This window comes from Cyprinus carpio, chromosome A14 (assembly GCF_018340385.1).
Source record: "Cyprinus carpio isolate SPL01 chromosome A14, ASM1834038v1, whole genome shotgun sequence".
NCBI lineage: Eukaryota > Metazoa > Chordata > Actinopteri > Cypriniformes > Cyprinidae > Cyprinus > Cyprinus carpio.
The window spans coordinates 14,511,018-14,530,777 of NC_056585.1; the positions used below are offsets into that span (position 1 = coordinate 14,511,018).

The window sequence follows — 19,760 nt, forward strand, 5'->3', positions numbered from 1 at the left end:
ACGTGCTGCTGTTATGCTAGGTGTTGAGAGTGCTAGATGTTTGCTAAGATGTTCTGGTTACAAAAATAAAATGTTCCACACAGAAGTCATTCCGTTCCCTAGATGTGACTCTGGTTTCTCCTTAAATATATGCCTGCTGGATTCTCCCACACTTTTGATTGTCTTCCAGGCAAAACGTTTACCTTTGGTGCATTTGGCAAAAGTTTTTATCCGAAGTGACCTACATTGTATTCAAAGAATGCATTATAATATTCCTTGCATTTCCTGCACTCTCACAAAAAGGTATGAAATCTGTCACTGGGGTGATAGCCTTTCAAATGGTAATAACAGACATCTTATAGGAGTAAATAAGGTACAAATGTGTACCTTTTGAAAAGGTACCGCCTCTCTGACAACTTTTGTATTTTTTCTTGAGAGCATGGGGATCAAACCCATGACCTTGCTGTTGTTATTGTTATTGCCATGCTCTACTGTTTGAGTTACAGGATAGATATCATACAAGTTTGATTTCTTAAAAAAGTGACAGCACAGCTCTCCTCAAGAAGCTGCACAATTTTAAAGTGCCCCTGTTATGGATTTATGAAAATAACCTTTCATGCAGTGTGTAACACAGCTCTAAGTGAATGAAAACATCCTGCAAAGTTTTAAATCTGAAAGTGAACCGTGTATAAAGTTATTGTAGAGTCGATAGAGTCGACTCTGAGTCATTTAAATGAGTCATCTTTAAAATGAATCCCAAGCCATTTCATGTTGACGTCACCCACTTGTTGTGCTCGCAGACCCGTTTGTTTTTTTTACACTGCCAAAGGATGAGGCTGTGAAGAATCGATGGTAAAGGTTAATTTTTACAGCACACAGTATAGCCCCAACCTTGTGTCCCCATCATTTTACTGATGACTGCTAAGGCAATTTTAATGCGTACAGCATGGGATTCACAGTACGTAGGATTCTGATACAGTTCCCACTTGTGCACCTAAATAGTTTCTAAATTAATTTGACTGTCACGTGTATGCTTCAAAGTGCCATAAACAATATTGACACTTACCATTGAGAAAGGTCCTGCTCCAATCGTGTTATCGAATGACTTTCTGGTTCATCAGCAACTTTGGACGCTTCCTCTTCGGATTTGGGCTCGAATTGATAAAGTAAAATTTAAGCCATGTTCCAATCCATGGCCTGGAAGTTCACCCATATGAGAAATTATGGAAAGTAAATAAGTCTTGCACAATGAATCCAATTTATCCACATGGTGAGTTGTCTTTCTCTTGTTTTGATATGGTTCCAATTTATCCACATGGCATGCCATGTCAACCTGTTGGGGGAAAAAACCAAAATACCAAAATATGAACCTTAGATCCATATGAAGTATTCATAGATTAAGTATTTAGTAACAGTCAGTAGCATGAATTTGCATTTGCCATAAAAAATTAAAATAATCTAACTTAGAAAAATTAAATTGCGTTTAAAAGTCATACAAACTTATTGGCTTGCTGTCTTTAAAGAGCCCAAATGATGTACAATAAAAAATCTCATCTTGTAATGGTTCAAAGGGAAAACATTTGTCTTCATAATCTTTGGTAAAATGGCATATGAGAAAAGCATAAGTCTTCAACTCGAGCTTTGTTCATTTGATTTAGTAAACTTATTTGGCTTGCTGTCCAATGATGAGGGGCTTAATGAAGCAGCTTCAACTCGAGCTTTGATTTTAACCACAGAGACTTAATGTAGGAAATGATTACAAAGGGCAAAGTGGAGATTGGAGAGGTGGACTGGAGAGAGGTAAGCAGTTGCTTATATACTCTGGCTGTTGATTGTAAGATTAGATGAGGCTCACTTAAGTTAAGTAACTTTAGTAACTTTAGTAACTTAAGTTTAGTAACTTCATAAAGTAGGCCTACCTTCAGTCTTCTTCCGAGTTGCACTCAGTTTAAACTTTCACCAACATGTTTTTTAAAATGGCCTCACACTTTTTTTTTTTTTACTATTTGTACTTATAAAATTAATCCATTTGTAAAATGCAGGCCAGAATCTGTATGCTGAGATAAAATGTTCAAGCCATTTGTTAGCTCTATGGTTTATTTAAGCTTTTCTTTTGAAGCGGACACTCTGTGGACTGAGTTAAAACAGTTAAGGGGATTTCACCTACATTAATATTTAATTTTTAATTCCTTTTCATCAGGGTAAAGAGTTTGTATGCAGAACCCAGCGGTTTCATTTGCACCTCCCAGCATTTATAGAGCTGTTTTTTTTTTTTTTTTTTTTTTTTAAGTTGCCTGTGTATGAAAGCAGGGATGTTACTGTGGGTCTAGAGGGCATTCGGTTACCCTGCATATCAAAGGAAACACCCTAAAAATACTTTGTTTGAAGGTATGAAAAACAGGAAGAGGTTTGTAGTTTGTGTTTTATTGAGAGGTTTAATTGTGCTCAGTTTTACAGAGGAATAAGTTCACCTCATAACAGTGTATATGCTTGTGGCTGTATAAATATAAAAGGATAATATTGTGTTTTATCTGTTTCTGAATTTAAGCCAACAAATTAAAATGTGTGTTAGAGAACAAGTTACCATAACAATAGCGATTGCATAACCTGTAGAAATATGTACAAAGACGCAAAATAAGCTTCGTTTCAAAACCTATGAGTGCACTTCTTTGCTGTTTACTGTCTATATCAGAGGTCTGCAACCTTCAACATCTAAAGAACCATTTTGGTTGCTTTCCCACCTAATAAATTTCACGTGGAGCCACAAAACCTATTTGATCCCTAAAAGGAAGATAACACTGCATATAGCTAAAGTTTTATACTCAGTTATGTTACAGGGCAGGGAAAATCATTTTAGAAGGGGGACAGAAATGTCAAATGTAATAATAATAATTTTTATTTTATAAATATAAATATGTAAAAAAAAAAAAAAAAAAGTTCTTATTTCTTACTTAATTGGCTAAGAAATAAAATACACTGCTGGACAATAACCAATAATTTTTATTCTATAATATTTTGATATATATTTTCCTAATGACTAATGATTATGATTGGTTTATAATACTAAAAACACCTTTTATATTTGTATCATAGTATAAGGAAGAAAATATATTTTATAGCTTCTGTACTGTAATAAATGCTATGTCAGTTAGCACTATATCATTCATATACTTTATTTATTCTGAGTGTCTATTTACACCTTGTTGGCTGAGGCTATTTACATAGCTCCGCCCACCAACGTGTGGTGCAGATGGTGAAACGTGTGTCATACTAATTTTGATGCGATCAACCCGGGATCGAATCCACCTTTTGGCAAACTTTTTTCTCCCTTTTCAAATTTCAAAAAACATCAGAAAAAGCATTTATTTTCAATTAAAATAAAGGAAATAATCAATAAGTTGAAAATAAAGTATCGGCTATGTTTAGGGTTGGTGTAGGGAGGGCTTCATGTGCCAATAAGGTGGCATCCCTTTAATAATTTGAATTAAAATTTACACTCAATACGTTATTGCATACTGTTTTGTAATGTATTGCAATACTGAGGTGCAGATAATTGCCATTATTTGCAATAAGTAGTATAAAGGTTTGGATTTTAAAGGTGTATCAGTGGCATGTAGAACTAACACTATGATTTATTAGGGCCTGAAATGGTGACAAAGCAAATGCTTCACAGATGGACTGTAAATTAAGAGCTAAGTGGATCATATTAGCTGTAATAGATTGAGAACTGTCCTTTGGAGTTGAGTTTCTCATTTAAAAGGCAATGTTCTTTTGCTGTAGTCTCAGGTGTTGCTTCTCTGACAGCTGCGGACGTTGGAAATGAAGTAAGTTTTTATTACCTTCCTGCTGCACTATGTCTTTAGGAGTGCTGTCTTTATATCCCTCTACATTCACAGCTGTGAATCGAACACTGTCCGCCATACTGTCACTTAATTCTCCATAAAATGTTCATAAAAGTCAGTGTTCAGCTGGTTTATGTAAGGATTGACCGAAGTGCTCTGCACACCTGCTATGGCTTCATACACACAAAAGAACGAGAACTATGGCTGAAAACATGCTATCATCTATTTATTTTTTAAAGTGAGAGTAATTTAATATTAATTGTAAAGGCTTTATTTCATAGGAAAAAAAAGTTTATGTTTTATATTTGCACTGGCCTAAACCGTGTTTGAAAATATTCAGTATAGATTTTGTCTGGGCAGGCTTTCAAGTTAAGTCACTCAAACTGAGGGAAACTGGAGACAGCTGCTGTCTTGATATCCATACTCCATCGATACATATCAATCTTTAAACCGATGCAGTGGCAGATCACGAGAGGCCACAAGTCTAATTTGATTTGCAGCATCTTCACTAAATACTATAAAAGGACATAGAGGGGAGAAAAATTAACTCCGTCAGGAAGCTGTATAAAATTACTCTGACACACTCAACCTTCGTGCTTGTAAGTGTATTGCTATTTCCTGTTGATATTTGATTCCCCCAGAATCTATCTTGGACGCCTTCTCTCAGTCAGATCTGAGCAGATCTTTTTCTGATACATCATTAATCAACTTCTAGTCCTGTACGTGGAATCTAAATACAAGTGAACTTGATGGATGCTTGACATTCAGAACAGCCGTGAACCTCTGCTATGAAATCCAGTTAGCAACATTTCTTTGTGATTGCAATGCAGGTCTTGTACATCTGAGTGCAACTTTATTTACTATACTGATACCTTACCGTTCATCTCAAATGCAAGATTTATTTATTTTAAATTCATTCATTCATTCATTTGGTTCAAAATATTATTGCGATTTCAAATAATTTTTATTTAATATATTTTCTAATTTAATTTAATCTCATAATGGCAAAAAAAAAAAAAAAAAAAAAAAAAAAAAAAAACATTTTCCAATCCCATCTCTTAATAATTTCAAGTATCAAGCAGCAAAAGCATTGGGGTTCATTCACTCATTCATGTGCTCCACTAGAGAGCTAAAATGATCTATGCTATATTATAGTTTCATGGTTGTGGGCAATTGTAGTGTCCAGTGGTTAATATATTTCAGTGCCTTATTTCTAAATGAAGACAAATTGATCGGGCGGATGTTTTGCTGAAGGAGAGCTTCAGAAGATGAAAGATGAAAGGAACCTCTGAGTACCACAGCAATGGCTCCTTGAACTTTTTTTACTAACTTGTTTTCAACAATTGCAGCAAAGGAAGAACAACATGTGGATGAACCCTCTTTAAAAAATGCTAGAAGATATAGTTTCCCTGTCTGTTGTCAAGGTCTGAATCTGATTACTGTGGGATACTGCAGCTTTTACTGTACCATCTAAACCAGCGCACATTTTAAGGAAATTTACTAAATGTATTTAGAAGTGAAAGAGAGCCCTAGGAAATAAATAGCATTACATAAATGTAATAATGTAACTGCTGAAATGGCACCTCTTGGGGCCTCTTTGTGTTTTTAAACTTATTATCGGAGTCATTATTGTTTACTCTTTAAAGTTTAGCACCTGCCCTGACAACAATGAAAGATTATACTGCATGCTGTAAGGTTTTAGGAAGCTCAGTCACCTTTTATTTCCTCTCTCATTTTACTGATGAAATGTATCTCCTTTACAAGTTTTCTTCAGCTTGTTCATTAAAGACAGGCTTTTGATTTATGTGACAGACATCTGGATATTAAGTCCCTCTGGCATGACATGCTCTCGTTTATCTGGATTCAGATGATTTTGAATTCTAAAAAAAGATTAATAGACTTTATAATGGTTGCCTTAAAGGGTTTAGAGGGGGACAGTGGCACTAGCATTAGTAAACCAATACTAACAACACCACATTTGGGTCGCTGGCGTGACATTTTAAGCAGTGAAAGCAGTGTGACATTCTGTATACTAGAGCATTTGTTTAATTCTCATATGTGACCCTTGACCACAAATGTTTTAGATATTTTTGAAATTGAGATTGATACATCTTATGAAAGCTAAACAAATAAGCTTTCCATTGATGTATGGTTTGGACAATATTTGGCTGAGATACAACTACTGTATTTGAAATCTGGAATCTGAGGGTGCAAAAAAAATCTAAATATTGAGAAAATCATCTTTAAAGTTGTCCAAATTAAGTTCTTAGTAATACATATTACATAGTTTTGTGCATACGTCTGTATATTTGTATATTTTCTTTTGTATATTTGTAACAAGTTGAGTTTGAAGGTTTAGCTATATGGAGTATACACAAGACTAGATAATGATCTGAGATATCATCGCTCTGCTGCAGAATTTTAATGGTATTGACATCAATTCCATGTGATAATAATATTAAACCTAAAGTATGATTATGACAATGAGTAGGTCCTGACATGTGTTGGCTAACACCAATAGAGTAGAATGTCCATAAATGCTAATACCAATGCATCATTTTCCTTATCTACACATTAAACTCACCAAAAAAAAAGTCTTTATCTGCAGCCAGCACTAACTCAGACAGAAAATCAACAAATTCTTTGAAAAAGTATGTATGATGCCCTGGTGGCCTGTATACAGTAGCCAGTACAAATGTCACATGGGATTTATCATTAGCACTCATTACAGTCACTCAATGATGTTATATAAAGCACCATTACTTCGAACAAATTATACTTGTAACCAGACCTCTATACTGTTATAAATTGTAGCAACCTTTACCTTTTGGACCCAACTCATGTTTATAACAGTAATCTTGGGGGGGAGTTTAAAGTAACATAATCATCTGGTTTTAGCCAGGTTTCTGTCAAACAGAGCATAACTAGGTTATGATCTTTGATCATATCATTTACAAAAAGTGCTTTTGCCAAGCTTTGTCATCTGTTTATCTGTATTATATCTGTTTTATTATTATTATTATTATTACTATTATTATTTTATTATAATTATTTTATTTGTTGAGCATCAATTAAATCATTACCCTTAAATGGGTTTAGAAGTTGTTTTTTTTTGTATTTGCTAGTCCGGGGAACAGACACAGTCTCTATATTTTGATAGCAAGGTGAAATAGTCTATATGTGCTCAGGTGGCTAGCAGACAGTTGGTTTAGACAGTCTGTTTGCTTCCTGACCTGTGCCCCAGTTAGTCAAGTACAAACTCTAAGACTATGTGCCAAATTTCTATAAAGAAGTACGGCACCACCCCTGGAGGGATGAGGACCATCTCTTTTCAGCAGGTCAGGTCTGCATCAAAAACTTGTCCAATTGTCTATGAAACCTATATTATTCTGAGGGCACCACTTAGACATAACACTGAGCTGTAATCCAAACAACTCAGCAGCACTGCAGACAGGAACCGGAAGTCCAGGACAATCAGAAAAGCTTCATTCACTGATTGGCATTCATTGACTGTTTACTGAAACTGCTTAGCTATGATTAGATCATTTAAAACACTCTTTTTTTTCTTTTCTTTTTTTGATTTGGACTTTTCTTTTGATTTTTCTTCTTCAAAAATATTGCTAGTGCATTTATATTTTTTATATTTATAAATATTTTTTTTTTTTTTTTTTTTTTTTTATTTTTTTTTTTTTTTTGTTTTTTTATTTTATTTTTAATATTTTACAAGATTTGTCTATTTTAATAATATTGTGTTTTTTGTATTTAATTTTGTAGTTTATATATATATATATATATATGCTATTATTTGAACATAAATCTAATGAAGAATCAAAGCAAACAGGATGATCTAAAGCACAAAGAGAGTTACAGCATCCGACCATCCACACACAGAGGACACTAGTTGTACGATCACTCTGGGTAGATATAGTCAGAGCATGAGTTCAACCAGACAGGCCAATAACGTTCCTGTCCAATTGGACTGGCTCATGAGTTTTGATTTAAGACAATGACAGCGATAAGGAAGTTTGAAAACAACTAACTTTGCGCCTGAGATATGATTCAAACCAAAATGGAGCCATAACATTAAAACAAAGCACTGAGAAGGAATTATGACCACTCTGTTTCTTACAGCACATACAGTATACAAGATTAGAGATGTTTTGAGATGATGTGAGATCTTTTAGAAACAAAAGAGGAACAACAAAACTGCCATGACTTCACAGTAGTCCTTTTTTGTGCCGTTTGGCTGGTAGACTTATTTGCTGTAAATGTCACTTGGGACAAGGCGTGACAAAATAATGACAGGTTTTTTCAAAAAGACCAATTTCCCAGAATTGAATGAGCAGGATGTGTGGAGCATACAATATCTGCACTTGCCACTAGATTGGGCTGTCTGTCGATATCCATCTGACATGTCTCTGGAAATGTGGTCAGATAAATGGACAGGGTCCAAGAAGAGAAAAAAGATGAAAGCTGCAAAAAGAAATGTGCGAGCCAAACTATGGAGAACAAGAGCAATGTACAGAAGGTCGCCTTCCTTTTGGTCCAGCTCTGATCTGGCATATGGAATATTGAGTTTTTATTCTACTACTCATAGAATGTAATTTGTACATGCTGGTTAATTATTCCCTTTAGTTAGGAGATCATTGGTCTGCCATATTCCAACAAATTTGGAGATCTCTTGACACTACAACAGTTTGATTTAGTGTTCTATGACATCTCTGTTTTCATTATGAAGTGTTGATGTGACAGGCTTTGAGTGGATATGACAGAATGGGAGAGATTTTAATTAGCGGTTACCTTGACAAGCTTTTTGCTCCACATGCACACTGCCATAGTTTGAAATCTGTCTTATTTGAGATAAAGGAATAGTTCATCCAAAAATTACTATTCTGTCATAATTTACTTACCCTCATGCCTTTCAAAACCTGTATGACTTACTTTCTTCTGTTTAACACAAAAGAGAATGTTCGATGAGTATATTGGTCACTGTTGTCAATATAATAAAGGTGAATGTGGTCCCTGCCACACAATATTTCAACTGCTCATGTGAGGAACAGACTGAAATGACAGAAGAAGTGATGCCTGATACTTGAATGAATTGGTCTTTTGAGTTGGATCTATTCAATGAGCCATTTGATCTGGTTTGAGTGACTTATTCATAAAATCTGACTCTTATGGCTTTCGTGTCACAAGAAACATTACAAGTGAATAACAATTTAAATTTTGCTCTGTTCCTCCCACAAAGCTATCATATGGCTTCTGAAGACTTGGAATATAGTGTATGAGTAGTACGGGCCACTTTCTTTTATCTTGCCTTTGCGTTCTTTTTTGAAGCTTAAAAGCGGCAGTTCCCATTCATTGTAATTGCATGGGAAGAAATAGCCAGTATGTTCTTCAAAATTCTCCTTTTGTGTTCCACAGAAGAAAGAAAATCATACGAGTTCAGAGCGACATAAGGAAAGGATGACAGAATGCTTCATTTTTGAGTGAACTATGCCTTTAAGATCACAGTTCAAGCAAGTGAACTAGTACCCGAGAAGGCATTAAAAAGGGATGAAGCATCATTCTTTTCTAAAACTTTTTGAGTCATCAAAAGAGTCATCCCTAGAAGTCTGACAGCCTCCGTGGAATCAATCTGACAGCAACAATATTGTGAATTTGCTTATTCAGGACAACAGGCTGTCTTTAGACCACTGTGGCTTGTAAACCAGAATGGAGAACCTAACAAAAGTTACTAATTCACAAAGTTGGTAGAGATCTCTAGATCTCTAGTCTTTGCACAAGCACACATAGCCGTGACACCATGATCCAAGGATGAAGTAAACAAACTCACCAGTGTGCCAGTGATTTTTACATAAGAAAAAATCATTTGCACATGACTTTATTCAAAGAAACGAAGACCTGCTGCTAAAGTACATGCATAACTGTCTATTATAAGTTTCTTTTGTTTTATTCTCTTTCAACACACTTTATCACGGTAGTTCCTAAAGCCCTTCCTTTCCCAGTCACATTCAATGGATGTGAATGCTGCAAACTCATAAAACATTCAGCGTCACTCAAGGTCTATGCCCGCATTTACACAATAGGATTGTTTATAAAACAAAGGAACACTGTCTCGGGAAGTGTAGTGTAGGAAATACATTTTTTTTTCAAACCGGAGAGAGTGTATAGAATACATAAAAAGAGAGAAACAAACCACAAGCTTGCATGCTTTTTTTCCACTGGAAGATTTCAGGAAAGCAAGCAAACCGAAACACAACCGTCTTCAGTGGAGTTTTGCTTATTAAAGCATAATCAGTTGTTCGAGGAACCTCTAAAAATAAAACATGCCTCTATTTTTTCCCAAGTTCTATGCTTGCTCAAGGATTTGACTGTTCTGCTGGTATGTCTTTCTAGTATAAAACCAATACCTCAACCTATCCAGAAACACATGGTGAATACTAAAATGGGATGTGGGCTCCATAGTCTCAGTCTCAATTATGATAGACATGGATAGTCTTGTTCAGGGAGGTTGCACAAACATCATAAATTCTGTATCAACTCATGAAGATGTTTATGTATATTGTGTCAAAAGACAATGTCTGTCATTACAGTAATTATATTGCTAAAACACGGGGAGGCACAGTGGCTAGAGACTTGAATTCACATACAGTAACAATCGACTGTCAGTACTTACATTCTCTTACTTCCCTCTCTCTCACACACACACACATATACACGTATGTCTGTGTGTGTCTTTACTCACTGATTTGGGCAAGGAACTGTCACCAAAAGCTGTTCCTGCTTAAGCGTTGACATGTTGTGATACATTTTCTATGCATTTTGATGTCACCGCTTGGAGTGTGAAAGATCCCAATGAAGATCTTGCAGGCGACGTGTCTTGAGCACTTGACATTTTTATTCTGTCTCTCTCAAGTTTCTGTCACAAATGAGCATGTGTTTCAGAGAAAGGCACCTTTTTTGTCTGATCACATCTTACCCGCTGTTCACAGGAGGTATGGTGATGCTGCCATCTTCAACAGCAGAAAATATTCACCCAAACTTAGAGGAAAAGATAGAAATAAATAGAAGCATATTTTTTTCCGGATTCTGCCCTATAACTGAAAATCTGATTAATCCAGTGATTCTCAACCAGGCACATGTACCCCAGGGGGTACTTACACAGGATCCAGAGCGTACTTGAAGATATTTTGGTTTTCCTCTTTGTTAAACCTATGAAATAGAAACTATAATCTGCAGTAAAAAAAAAAAAAAAGGACTGTGAAAAAATATAATAATTATAATAATGTAGTGATTTTTGCTGATTGCATGCAGTTCCTACTCAAGAATATGTCTAATTAGAATATATATATATATATATATATATATATATATATATATATATATATATATATATATACAGTATATATACCAGTGTTATTTTAGTCATATAAATTTGATGTAAAAACTATTTTTAAAATAGAAAGACTGAAATAGTATTTTCTTGTAAAGCGTGCTCCAATAATCTTTGTTTTATTTGAAAATAACTTTGAAAAATAATTTTTACACTTTATACCATTATAGTTTTTGCTAATATGTTGAATTAGATTTTATTTTTTTCACTTTAATTTTACTTTGTTGTGTGTTTTTGTAATTTTAGTAATGTTTTTATTGTTATTTTTATTGGTTGGTTTTAGTTTTAGTTATTTTAGTACTTGAACTAAATACAAATTCGATTTTGATGGCAACCAGCTGACATAAAATTAATTTGATTTTTAAATATTTTAATTTATTTCAGTTAACATCATTTTGTTTGAAGTGTATATGTGTGTGTCTAAAAATCAATAAAAACAAAAAAAAAAAATCAGATGGAGTTGTGGGATACACAACACACACACGCACACACACAAACACACACACACACACAAACACACACACACACACACACACACACACACACACACACACACACACACACACACACACACACACACACACACAAATGCTTAGGAAACACTGTATTAATCTGTTTGCTGTGTCTCTGTTGTACAGCCGCACTTATTTCTAATGTTAGTACTTGATTTTTGGACATTTTAAAGTTCGGAAGTAGGACTAGGAACATCATGAGCCCCCTGATGTGGTAACCTCTTGCTGAACTACATCATCAACAGCGAACTTGATGAATTCAGAAGTATTGGCACTTCATTCTTCTCACATTCAAATTTATTTACAATACTGAGACTGAAAGAAAATTAAATCAGCATATCTTATAAAACGACCCTCTGGTGTGTAATATTAAAAAAATCTATTTTATGATAGATGAGCATTCACTGAATGTATTGTTTGTCCCATTGTTCAAATAATGTGAATGGATACTATTAAAAAGAAAGACAGAGTTGGAAACAAAAATGGTTCATGACTCCCTGAACCCATTTCAGTCAACCCAACTCAGGAACTAATGTAACAGTGCCCTCAAAACTACAGGCAGGATAAACACTCTCTGAAGGTCAATGACCTGAAGATTAGATAAAGGAGAATGAATTTAATATGGTCTGTAAATTGAGTTTCATAGTTCACTGGTTTAGGAGCCCATTTCATAAACAACAATTCAACTTGTTTTATTCGTAAAATGTATTTATGAAACATGTTTCTTTCTTGCTTAAGCTGCCTTTTAAATGTATAGTGAGGAAGATAATTTTAATTTATGTTTTTGATTTAAGAAAATGTTAATTTTATGTTTTTGGTTTTTTTTTTTTTTTTTTTAGTTGTTGCTGCTTATAGAATCTAATTAAACCCTATATGGCATTTAATCCATAGGGGGAGATGGTGCTAAATTGGCTCTGAAAATATTATAAGATCAATTCAAAAGATAACAAGCTTTTAGGATGTAACCTGATGTATGACTCATCAGGACTGACATGAGAAAAGGGTCCAGAATTAACACTCGATAAATGTCAAACAGAGTAAAAGTTTGACATGGCAAGTAACTTCATTCATAACTGCAACACAATACAAGGTTGTAGAATGGTAGGCTGACTCTCACTGGTATAAGCGACATGGACAGATCAAACACACACAAATTGTCTATAAGGACAGTGAAAGGCTAATACTATTAAGTTTTTCCCCCTCCAGAACACCCTGTGACAACACGAGTGACATATTTCTCAAAAAAGATAAGTAAATAAATATATACATAAATAAATAATAAATGCTAAAACCTTGTATAATATTGCAGTTACAAAAGTTAGTATTATTAGGGCCCGAGCACCGATGGTGTGAGGACCCTCTTGTTTTATTTTATTATTTTATTTTTATTTATTTTATTTATTTATTTTTTTATTTATTTTTTTGCCCGCAAAATATAGTTCAGTGATGTGTAGGAACCCAATTAAGTTTTGTGATGTCCTCATAAATTCTTGACCCTAAAAATGCTAAATGCTGTAAAATGCTAATTATTGGTTATGATTATTTGGTATGTTGACCAGATAAGATTAGAGCAACATGTGGCATATTTTTTCAAAGAAAGAAAGAAATGTTCTTACAACCTTGCATTATATTTCAGTTAAATACATATATTAATATTAATATTATATTAAGTTAAATAAAGGATTTTTTTTTTGTTTGTTTTTAATGACTCCAAAATACAGTTAAATGGTGGATAGAAACTTATAGGCAGTAAATGTTCTTAATTTACTCATAAACTCTGGACCCTGCTTGAGCACTTCAATGACGTAAAAAGAATACATATTAGACACGGACCCGCAAACAACAACTGAAGATGAATTCTTCTGCATGACTTAAAACATACTTTAGTCATTTTTTTTCTAGTGTTATCTTCCATAGATTGTTGCTTCCAGTGTCCTCTCCCTTGTTTTCCATTCCATGTCCATATCTGTGAAAGTGATAAATTACTTTAGCAGAAAATGATGGGATACTGGAATATGGTCTCATTAGCAATCTCCAGAATTCAAAAGTGCTCCAGAGCAGCCATGATCAAGGCAGTGCATGCTGAAGTGCCACAGATCCCTTAGAGGTCTTTTGTTATTGGATACTGGTAAATTGCACGCCTTCTGAGATGTAATGGTGTTGAAACGTCTTCATAATGACAGCAATAAGAGGAAATAACTATCAATTTGTAATCTTTTATTGCCCTTCTGAGGGCATAAAAATTTGAAGTCAAATATTTATAAAACTAGAAAATTTATAAATGATACATGTATATATATATATATATAAGCACTTTGTTTTTGCAGATAATGCTAATGTCCATGCAGACAGGCTGCATAAAAATCTACTTTCCGTTGGTTTATTTATTACTTTCACCCCTCTTGTATTTGCATCTCTACTGCGTTTTGTATTTTTTTCGAATTTAATCTAACACTAATATGCCATTACACATGCTATGCTAATGTGCAGTAACACATTACCCATGCTAATTCGAAGATGGCACACAACGAGAGTAAAAGGGAAGTATGCAAATTCAAACCCATCATTTTCCTGCAGTCTGGTTAAGTGACTTTCACTATGATGTGCAATCCGCTGACTAGCTATTATGATCGCACAGTCTCTCAGCCGCTGTGTCGTGGCGCTGAAATCTAATTTGATAAAACACAAGTTCAAACTGAGAGGCTGCGAGCGGAGTAGAAGATGATATGATGCAGCTAATTTGCTTAAAGGTGATCAGTGTGTAGTGTGTGTGTGTGTGTGTGTGTGTGTGTGTGTGTGTGTGTGTGTGTGTGTGTGTGTGTGTGTGTGTGTGTGTGTGTGTGTGTGTGTGTGTGTGTGTGTGTAGGTGTTTCTGTGGGTGTTCTTTTCTTTTTATACCTATTCTAGTAGGAAAATGTTACCCAGGTCCAAAACTGTGCATGTTTTTCTGTGGTACAGTAGTGGGTTTTATATGTATGTATATAATATATGTATATAAAATCATGTATATGTATATAAAATCAAAAAGTTTTTTTGAACACAATTTGTAACAAAATATTTCAAATGTCTCACCACCTTCATTTTTCTACTGACCATAGATGGCACAAAATCTCATCTCAACGCTTTTGATGAATGGCTATGCTGTTTTTAATTTTATCATTTCATCAGAATATCAAAATTTGTGAAATTTTGTCATACAAAACAGTAGTTAATTAGTTTTGTAGTTAATTGATCTATTTATTTATTTATTTTTTGTCTCTGGAAAAGTGATCAATGACATATTATGTTGAAATATCAACGTTTTTTGTGTCTATTTGTTAATGAGGGATTTGTGGACATTCATGTTTTTAGATTTGTGAAGTAAAAAGATCAAATTAGACAATAACATGGGCCCCTCAGAATTGACACAGAAGGTCCCAAGTGGCATGTTGGTACTAGGGTTATTATATTTAAACGTAATACTTATTGTAATTAATGGGGTTATTATTCAGTATTTCCATAAATTTGATGCACATTTGAGCTTTTCATTAAAACCTACAGGTTAATAAGTGAAATTGTTCAATTTGCATTCATATTGTTATTATTATGACACATCTTCAATTAAAACATGAGGAATTAAATATCTAATTATTCATAAGCCTGTATATAAATTTGTCTGTCATCAGTAATTCAAATGTTCAACTAAACTTTCAAAATGCAATTTTAAATATGATTTAATTTAAAATAGTATAATGTAGTATAATTCATAAAATACTATAAAAGTATAAAATAGTATAATTCACATTTTTCTATTTTGCTATACCATTTTGTTAGATGCATGGCCTTTGATGTCAAAATATTGGGAGAACTGTTTTCTTTCTTTGAAAAGTTGATAAGCCATTCTAACTATGCTGTTATTCTAACTATGCATGATTACAAAATGGTATTTTATTGTTTTCATTTAGCATTGTTTTTCCATGTTCTCTGTGACCCTCTGTGAAGAATAATTAGAATTTTTTTTTCATGTTTGCACAAATGAAAATATATAAGAAACAAACAAAGACAGAAGTAAACAAATTTTAGATGTTCTTCAATTTAATTGGATGAGCATGTCTATTAAATAGAGCACTACATTTAAGCAATTATGTAATTTTGTTTATTGAATGCCCTAGTTACTGCCATGAAACTTTGTAAGCAGATGTTCAGGGAAAATTGGAAACACAGCCAGTGAATACAAAGAGTCATGCTGACCGCTTCATACCTCACAGATAATTGCTTTGGGGGGCAGATAAATAATGCCAATTCAGAGAAGCCTATCTTGAATATATTGAAAAGTACATCAAGGCTGAAGTAACTTTTACCTTGATACAAACATCGACTGAACAGAGGCAAAACACCTTAAGGAACAGGCTGCTGGCAAAGCATCTATAGGAAGGCTGTTATTGATCAATGGCTACAGCTTCAGCTGCCTGTACAATTCAATATAAAGTGGTGTCTCTAAATCTGTAATCATACTCAACTCAAAAGGCCTAGATGTGTAGAAGTACAGTATTTTGCATGTTTGCCAACTTAACCCTAAGTATACGCTTTTAATTTCAGTTAATGGTCATGAGATCAATAAACAAACAATTCAAATGCCTTTATTGCTAATTAGCTATTTTGCTCTGAAATCTCTAATCTTACACAAATTGAACTTGATACTCATGCACTGAGCAGATAGTAAGGCAGAATGTCTGGCTCATATAACAATGTATCAGTTATATTGTACATATATGTATATATAAAGTAACCCTTAACAAGCTGCTGTTGGTCAGAAATCTAACTGTTATGTGCAATACAGTGAAATGATTACATTTAATGTTATATTTGCATGCACTTACAATCGTCTCTTTAATCTGGCGAAGTATCTAAAATTCCAGATATGTGGAATGGGATAATGTTTGGGTGAAAAGCACTAAGTTTGATTTAAATTTCATGTGTAATCAGACAAAACACAAAGAACTGGGGAGCTGTAATCTGTAACCTTCTTAATCTTAACAGTGCCCTTAATATCTCTAACTACAAGCCATTGGCAAAAATAGACATCGCATTTGTATATGTGAATTCTATAATGCAATATAATTTGTGTGTAACGTTTCCTTTTTATATAATTTTCTGTTCTGTTTTTTTAGTCTTTAATATGTGTGGGCAGGCAAAACATTTCATGAAGGATAGATAAGATAGATAGACAGACAGAAAGACAGACATATTCAGACAGACCGATCAATAAATAAATAAATAATCGGCCAAAACAATGATCTAATATATTTCCATGTAACATTTTTATGATTTATAGGCTACTGTTTCAAGCTGAAAAATCTAGAATAGTCTATTTAATGGAAGGTTACATTATGACAACATAAACCATTTTCGCCGCTGTTCATAGAAAATGACAGCGTGTTTAATGAACTTTATCTTTTTTTCCAGTAGTGGTGGTGATGTTGTTTAGTAGGATGTTTTTTTTTTTTTTTTTTTTTTAGGCGACTAATAAGTATTATAAAAATTATATTTAAACTTATTTATTTTGGCAAAAGTGTGACAACTAACCCCGGTTTCTTCTATTTATAAAACACTAAAGGCGCTTTTATTCACTTATTCGCTTAAATGCCGCGTCGTATCCAAGGGTCTCCGCACTCCATTCCAGTGAAAGAGCTGGATTCCGCTCCGGGTTTTGCTCCCTCGCTGCTCTATACATCGCGTCTCCTCACTCCTGCATTGCTGTAGCAGCAGATGTTCGTGCACTGAAGCCAATATCTACCGTTCTCTCCACCGGAGCAAGTGTTCTGCAGCGGAGAGTGAGAAGACGGAGAAGAGTTAGGACGTTTGCTCTTTCTCCCCACACGTCTGGAGTGTGTGTATGTGGGTGAGTGAGCTGAAGATATTAGAGTCGCGTCTTTATTTACCACACCTGTGATGCGCTGCTGTCTCTGAGCAACGAAGACGCACTGATGGCCAAGGTACAGGAAGAGGATATGTGTTGAAAGAGGACTTATAAATGCGTTGATCGGTGTAATATTACAAAAAACTAAACCCAGACAGACAGCAAATACTACTCGCAGCTCACTCAGCAGATATTACAGACTTAACTTGAACGAGAAGGTGATAAAGATGCCGTTACACCTGGGTCCCTTTGTCCGCTGGAGATCCGGGCTTGTACTCACGTGGATCTGCTTGTTTTCGTCCGGATTTACCTTCATTGGTGAGTTTAATTCATTTTTAAACGCATGTTTCAGTTTCGACTGATAAAGCCATGTGTAATTGTTTTTACACACAGCAGCTGGCTCCCTTTGTGATGTGATTTCCCGAATAATAACACAATATAATATTTCACGGGGTTCATTTGTATTGCGAAATAAGCAGTTTGGTCCAAATTATCATATTATTGTTACTTTTAATAACCAGAACGCGCAGAAATAGAGGCGAAGAACCTATTCGGGAACTTGAACGTGCAGTAAGTTTGATTGACACGAGACTCTCACGGCGCGCCTGAGACGTTACGGCGAAACGTTTCAACGAATATATACGAAACCAAAGGTTTGTTTAATTGGAAATGAGTAGAAATGTATACCATGGGGTTTAAACAAATACATACTGCTGAATATTGCGCCTTGTATTCCCCGTTGCATTTCTGTGACTGTGAGCGTCAGCTTGAATGAAGTACTCGACACGCGCACATTTCCACGCGCCGACATTCATTCGTTCTTGCTGCATTGGCAGCGTTTTTGACAGCTGTACGAAGTACACTGAGCTCCGATGGTCACTCAACGATGCAGGGCACATTTGTTGTGTGCAGATATATAAGATGAGGTAGCCTGTGCATTCGTGGTCAGCTCAGTGGAAAAGAACGGGAACAAATAATCATGCTCTCCTCCCATTACACATCTTGCACTTGTTTCGGTTAGCTAGTATAGCCTTACAAGGAAAGAAGTACAGATTTACTATATGTTTAAAGCGTTTATAATTATTAATTATTAAATAGATATTTTAATTTCATTATGAATAAATTTGTTTTTGTTTTTATTGTTGTATTTATTTGCAGTGCCAGCAATATGACACATTGTCAGTACTGGTTTCTCAGATAATGACTCCTTGTTATTAGCCTACTCCCACAACAAGAATTAAGACCTTAGAATTTCAAAAATGCCCAGCTTATGTGTTTTTACATAAGAATCAGTGTGGATATGCATATAAAGATTCATTAATGACACATTGTTAATGGCAGACATTTCTTATTGTGTTGCAAACCTTTGTGCTGTATTTGTTTTTGTTTAGTCCCCCCCCCCAACTTCATACTGTAAAGAATGTTGCTTATTATAACACCATAATAACGTCAAATAACACCTTAACCTGTTGTTCATGTCTGGACATAATTACAGTTACAGAATCACAGTCCCCTCCAGTGTTTCCTATACAGATTTAAATATTTCTTTAATTGCTAAGCCTGTAAAACTAAAATTCAAGGCTGTTTATAGATTAAACTAATAATTTGATTGGCTCTTACGTGTTGTAATTTAAATAACCATTTTAATAATATTAGTAATAGCCTATATATAAAATTTATACAGCATAACAGTTGAAAATAACTAATTTAGGGCTGCAGTTGGATAAAAGTTGCTGAAACCTTATTTGGCCTGTGGAGGTCCATAAAACAAAGAAGGCTGGGAAACACTAACCTAGTCAACCCACAATGTGTTTACATGGACCGTTTGGGCATGCCGAGATCTGTACTGCATTTTGTCAAGAGAGTAAGTAAAGTAAGGAATGTCTTGGCTGTGGGAAACTTGACTGTGGGAAAGTTGTGTTGCGCTTCTGGAGGTTTTATAGTAATCATCACCACAGAGCCCAGCTGTGGACTGTTGATGAGTATCCTCAGAGCACCGTCAAAATTTCACACTTGGCTTACATTGTTCTGCCCGCTCTGTGCTGTGGACAGAGAGCTAACTTGTTAAAAAGTTGTGTAATTATCACTCTTGCTTTAGGAAACTCTACATGAGAAAGCAAAATTAAGAGGGT

The 19,760-nt window shown here is 34.6% G+C and overlaps 1 protein-coding gene across 4 annotated transcripts in view; it reads left to right on the plus strand.

Moving 5' to 3' along the window:
• The first annotated feature begins 17,339 nt into the window (after positions 1 to 17,339).
• The window catches only part of LOC122147428 (netrin receptor UNC5A-like), a 168,635-nt gene continuing 166,214 nt past the window's right edge, over positions 17,340 to 19,760 (plus strand). For 2 of the 4 annotated variants that reach the window (XM_042769978.1, XM_042769979.1), the window contains exon 1: positions 17,340 to 17,946. In XM_042769978.1, the coding sequence (XP_042625912.1) occupies positions 17,856 to 17,946 (91 nt within the window). In that variant the 5' untranslated portion in view covers positions 17,340 to 17,855. The remainder of the gene's footprint in view (positions 17,947 to 19,760) is intronic. The other 2 variants (XM_042769981.1, XM_042769980.1) reach the window with 2 other exon arrangements.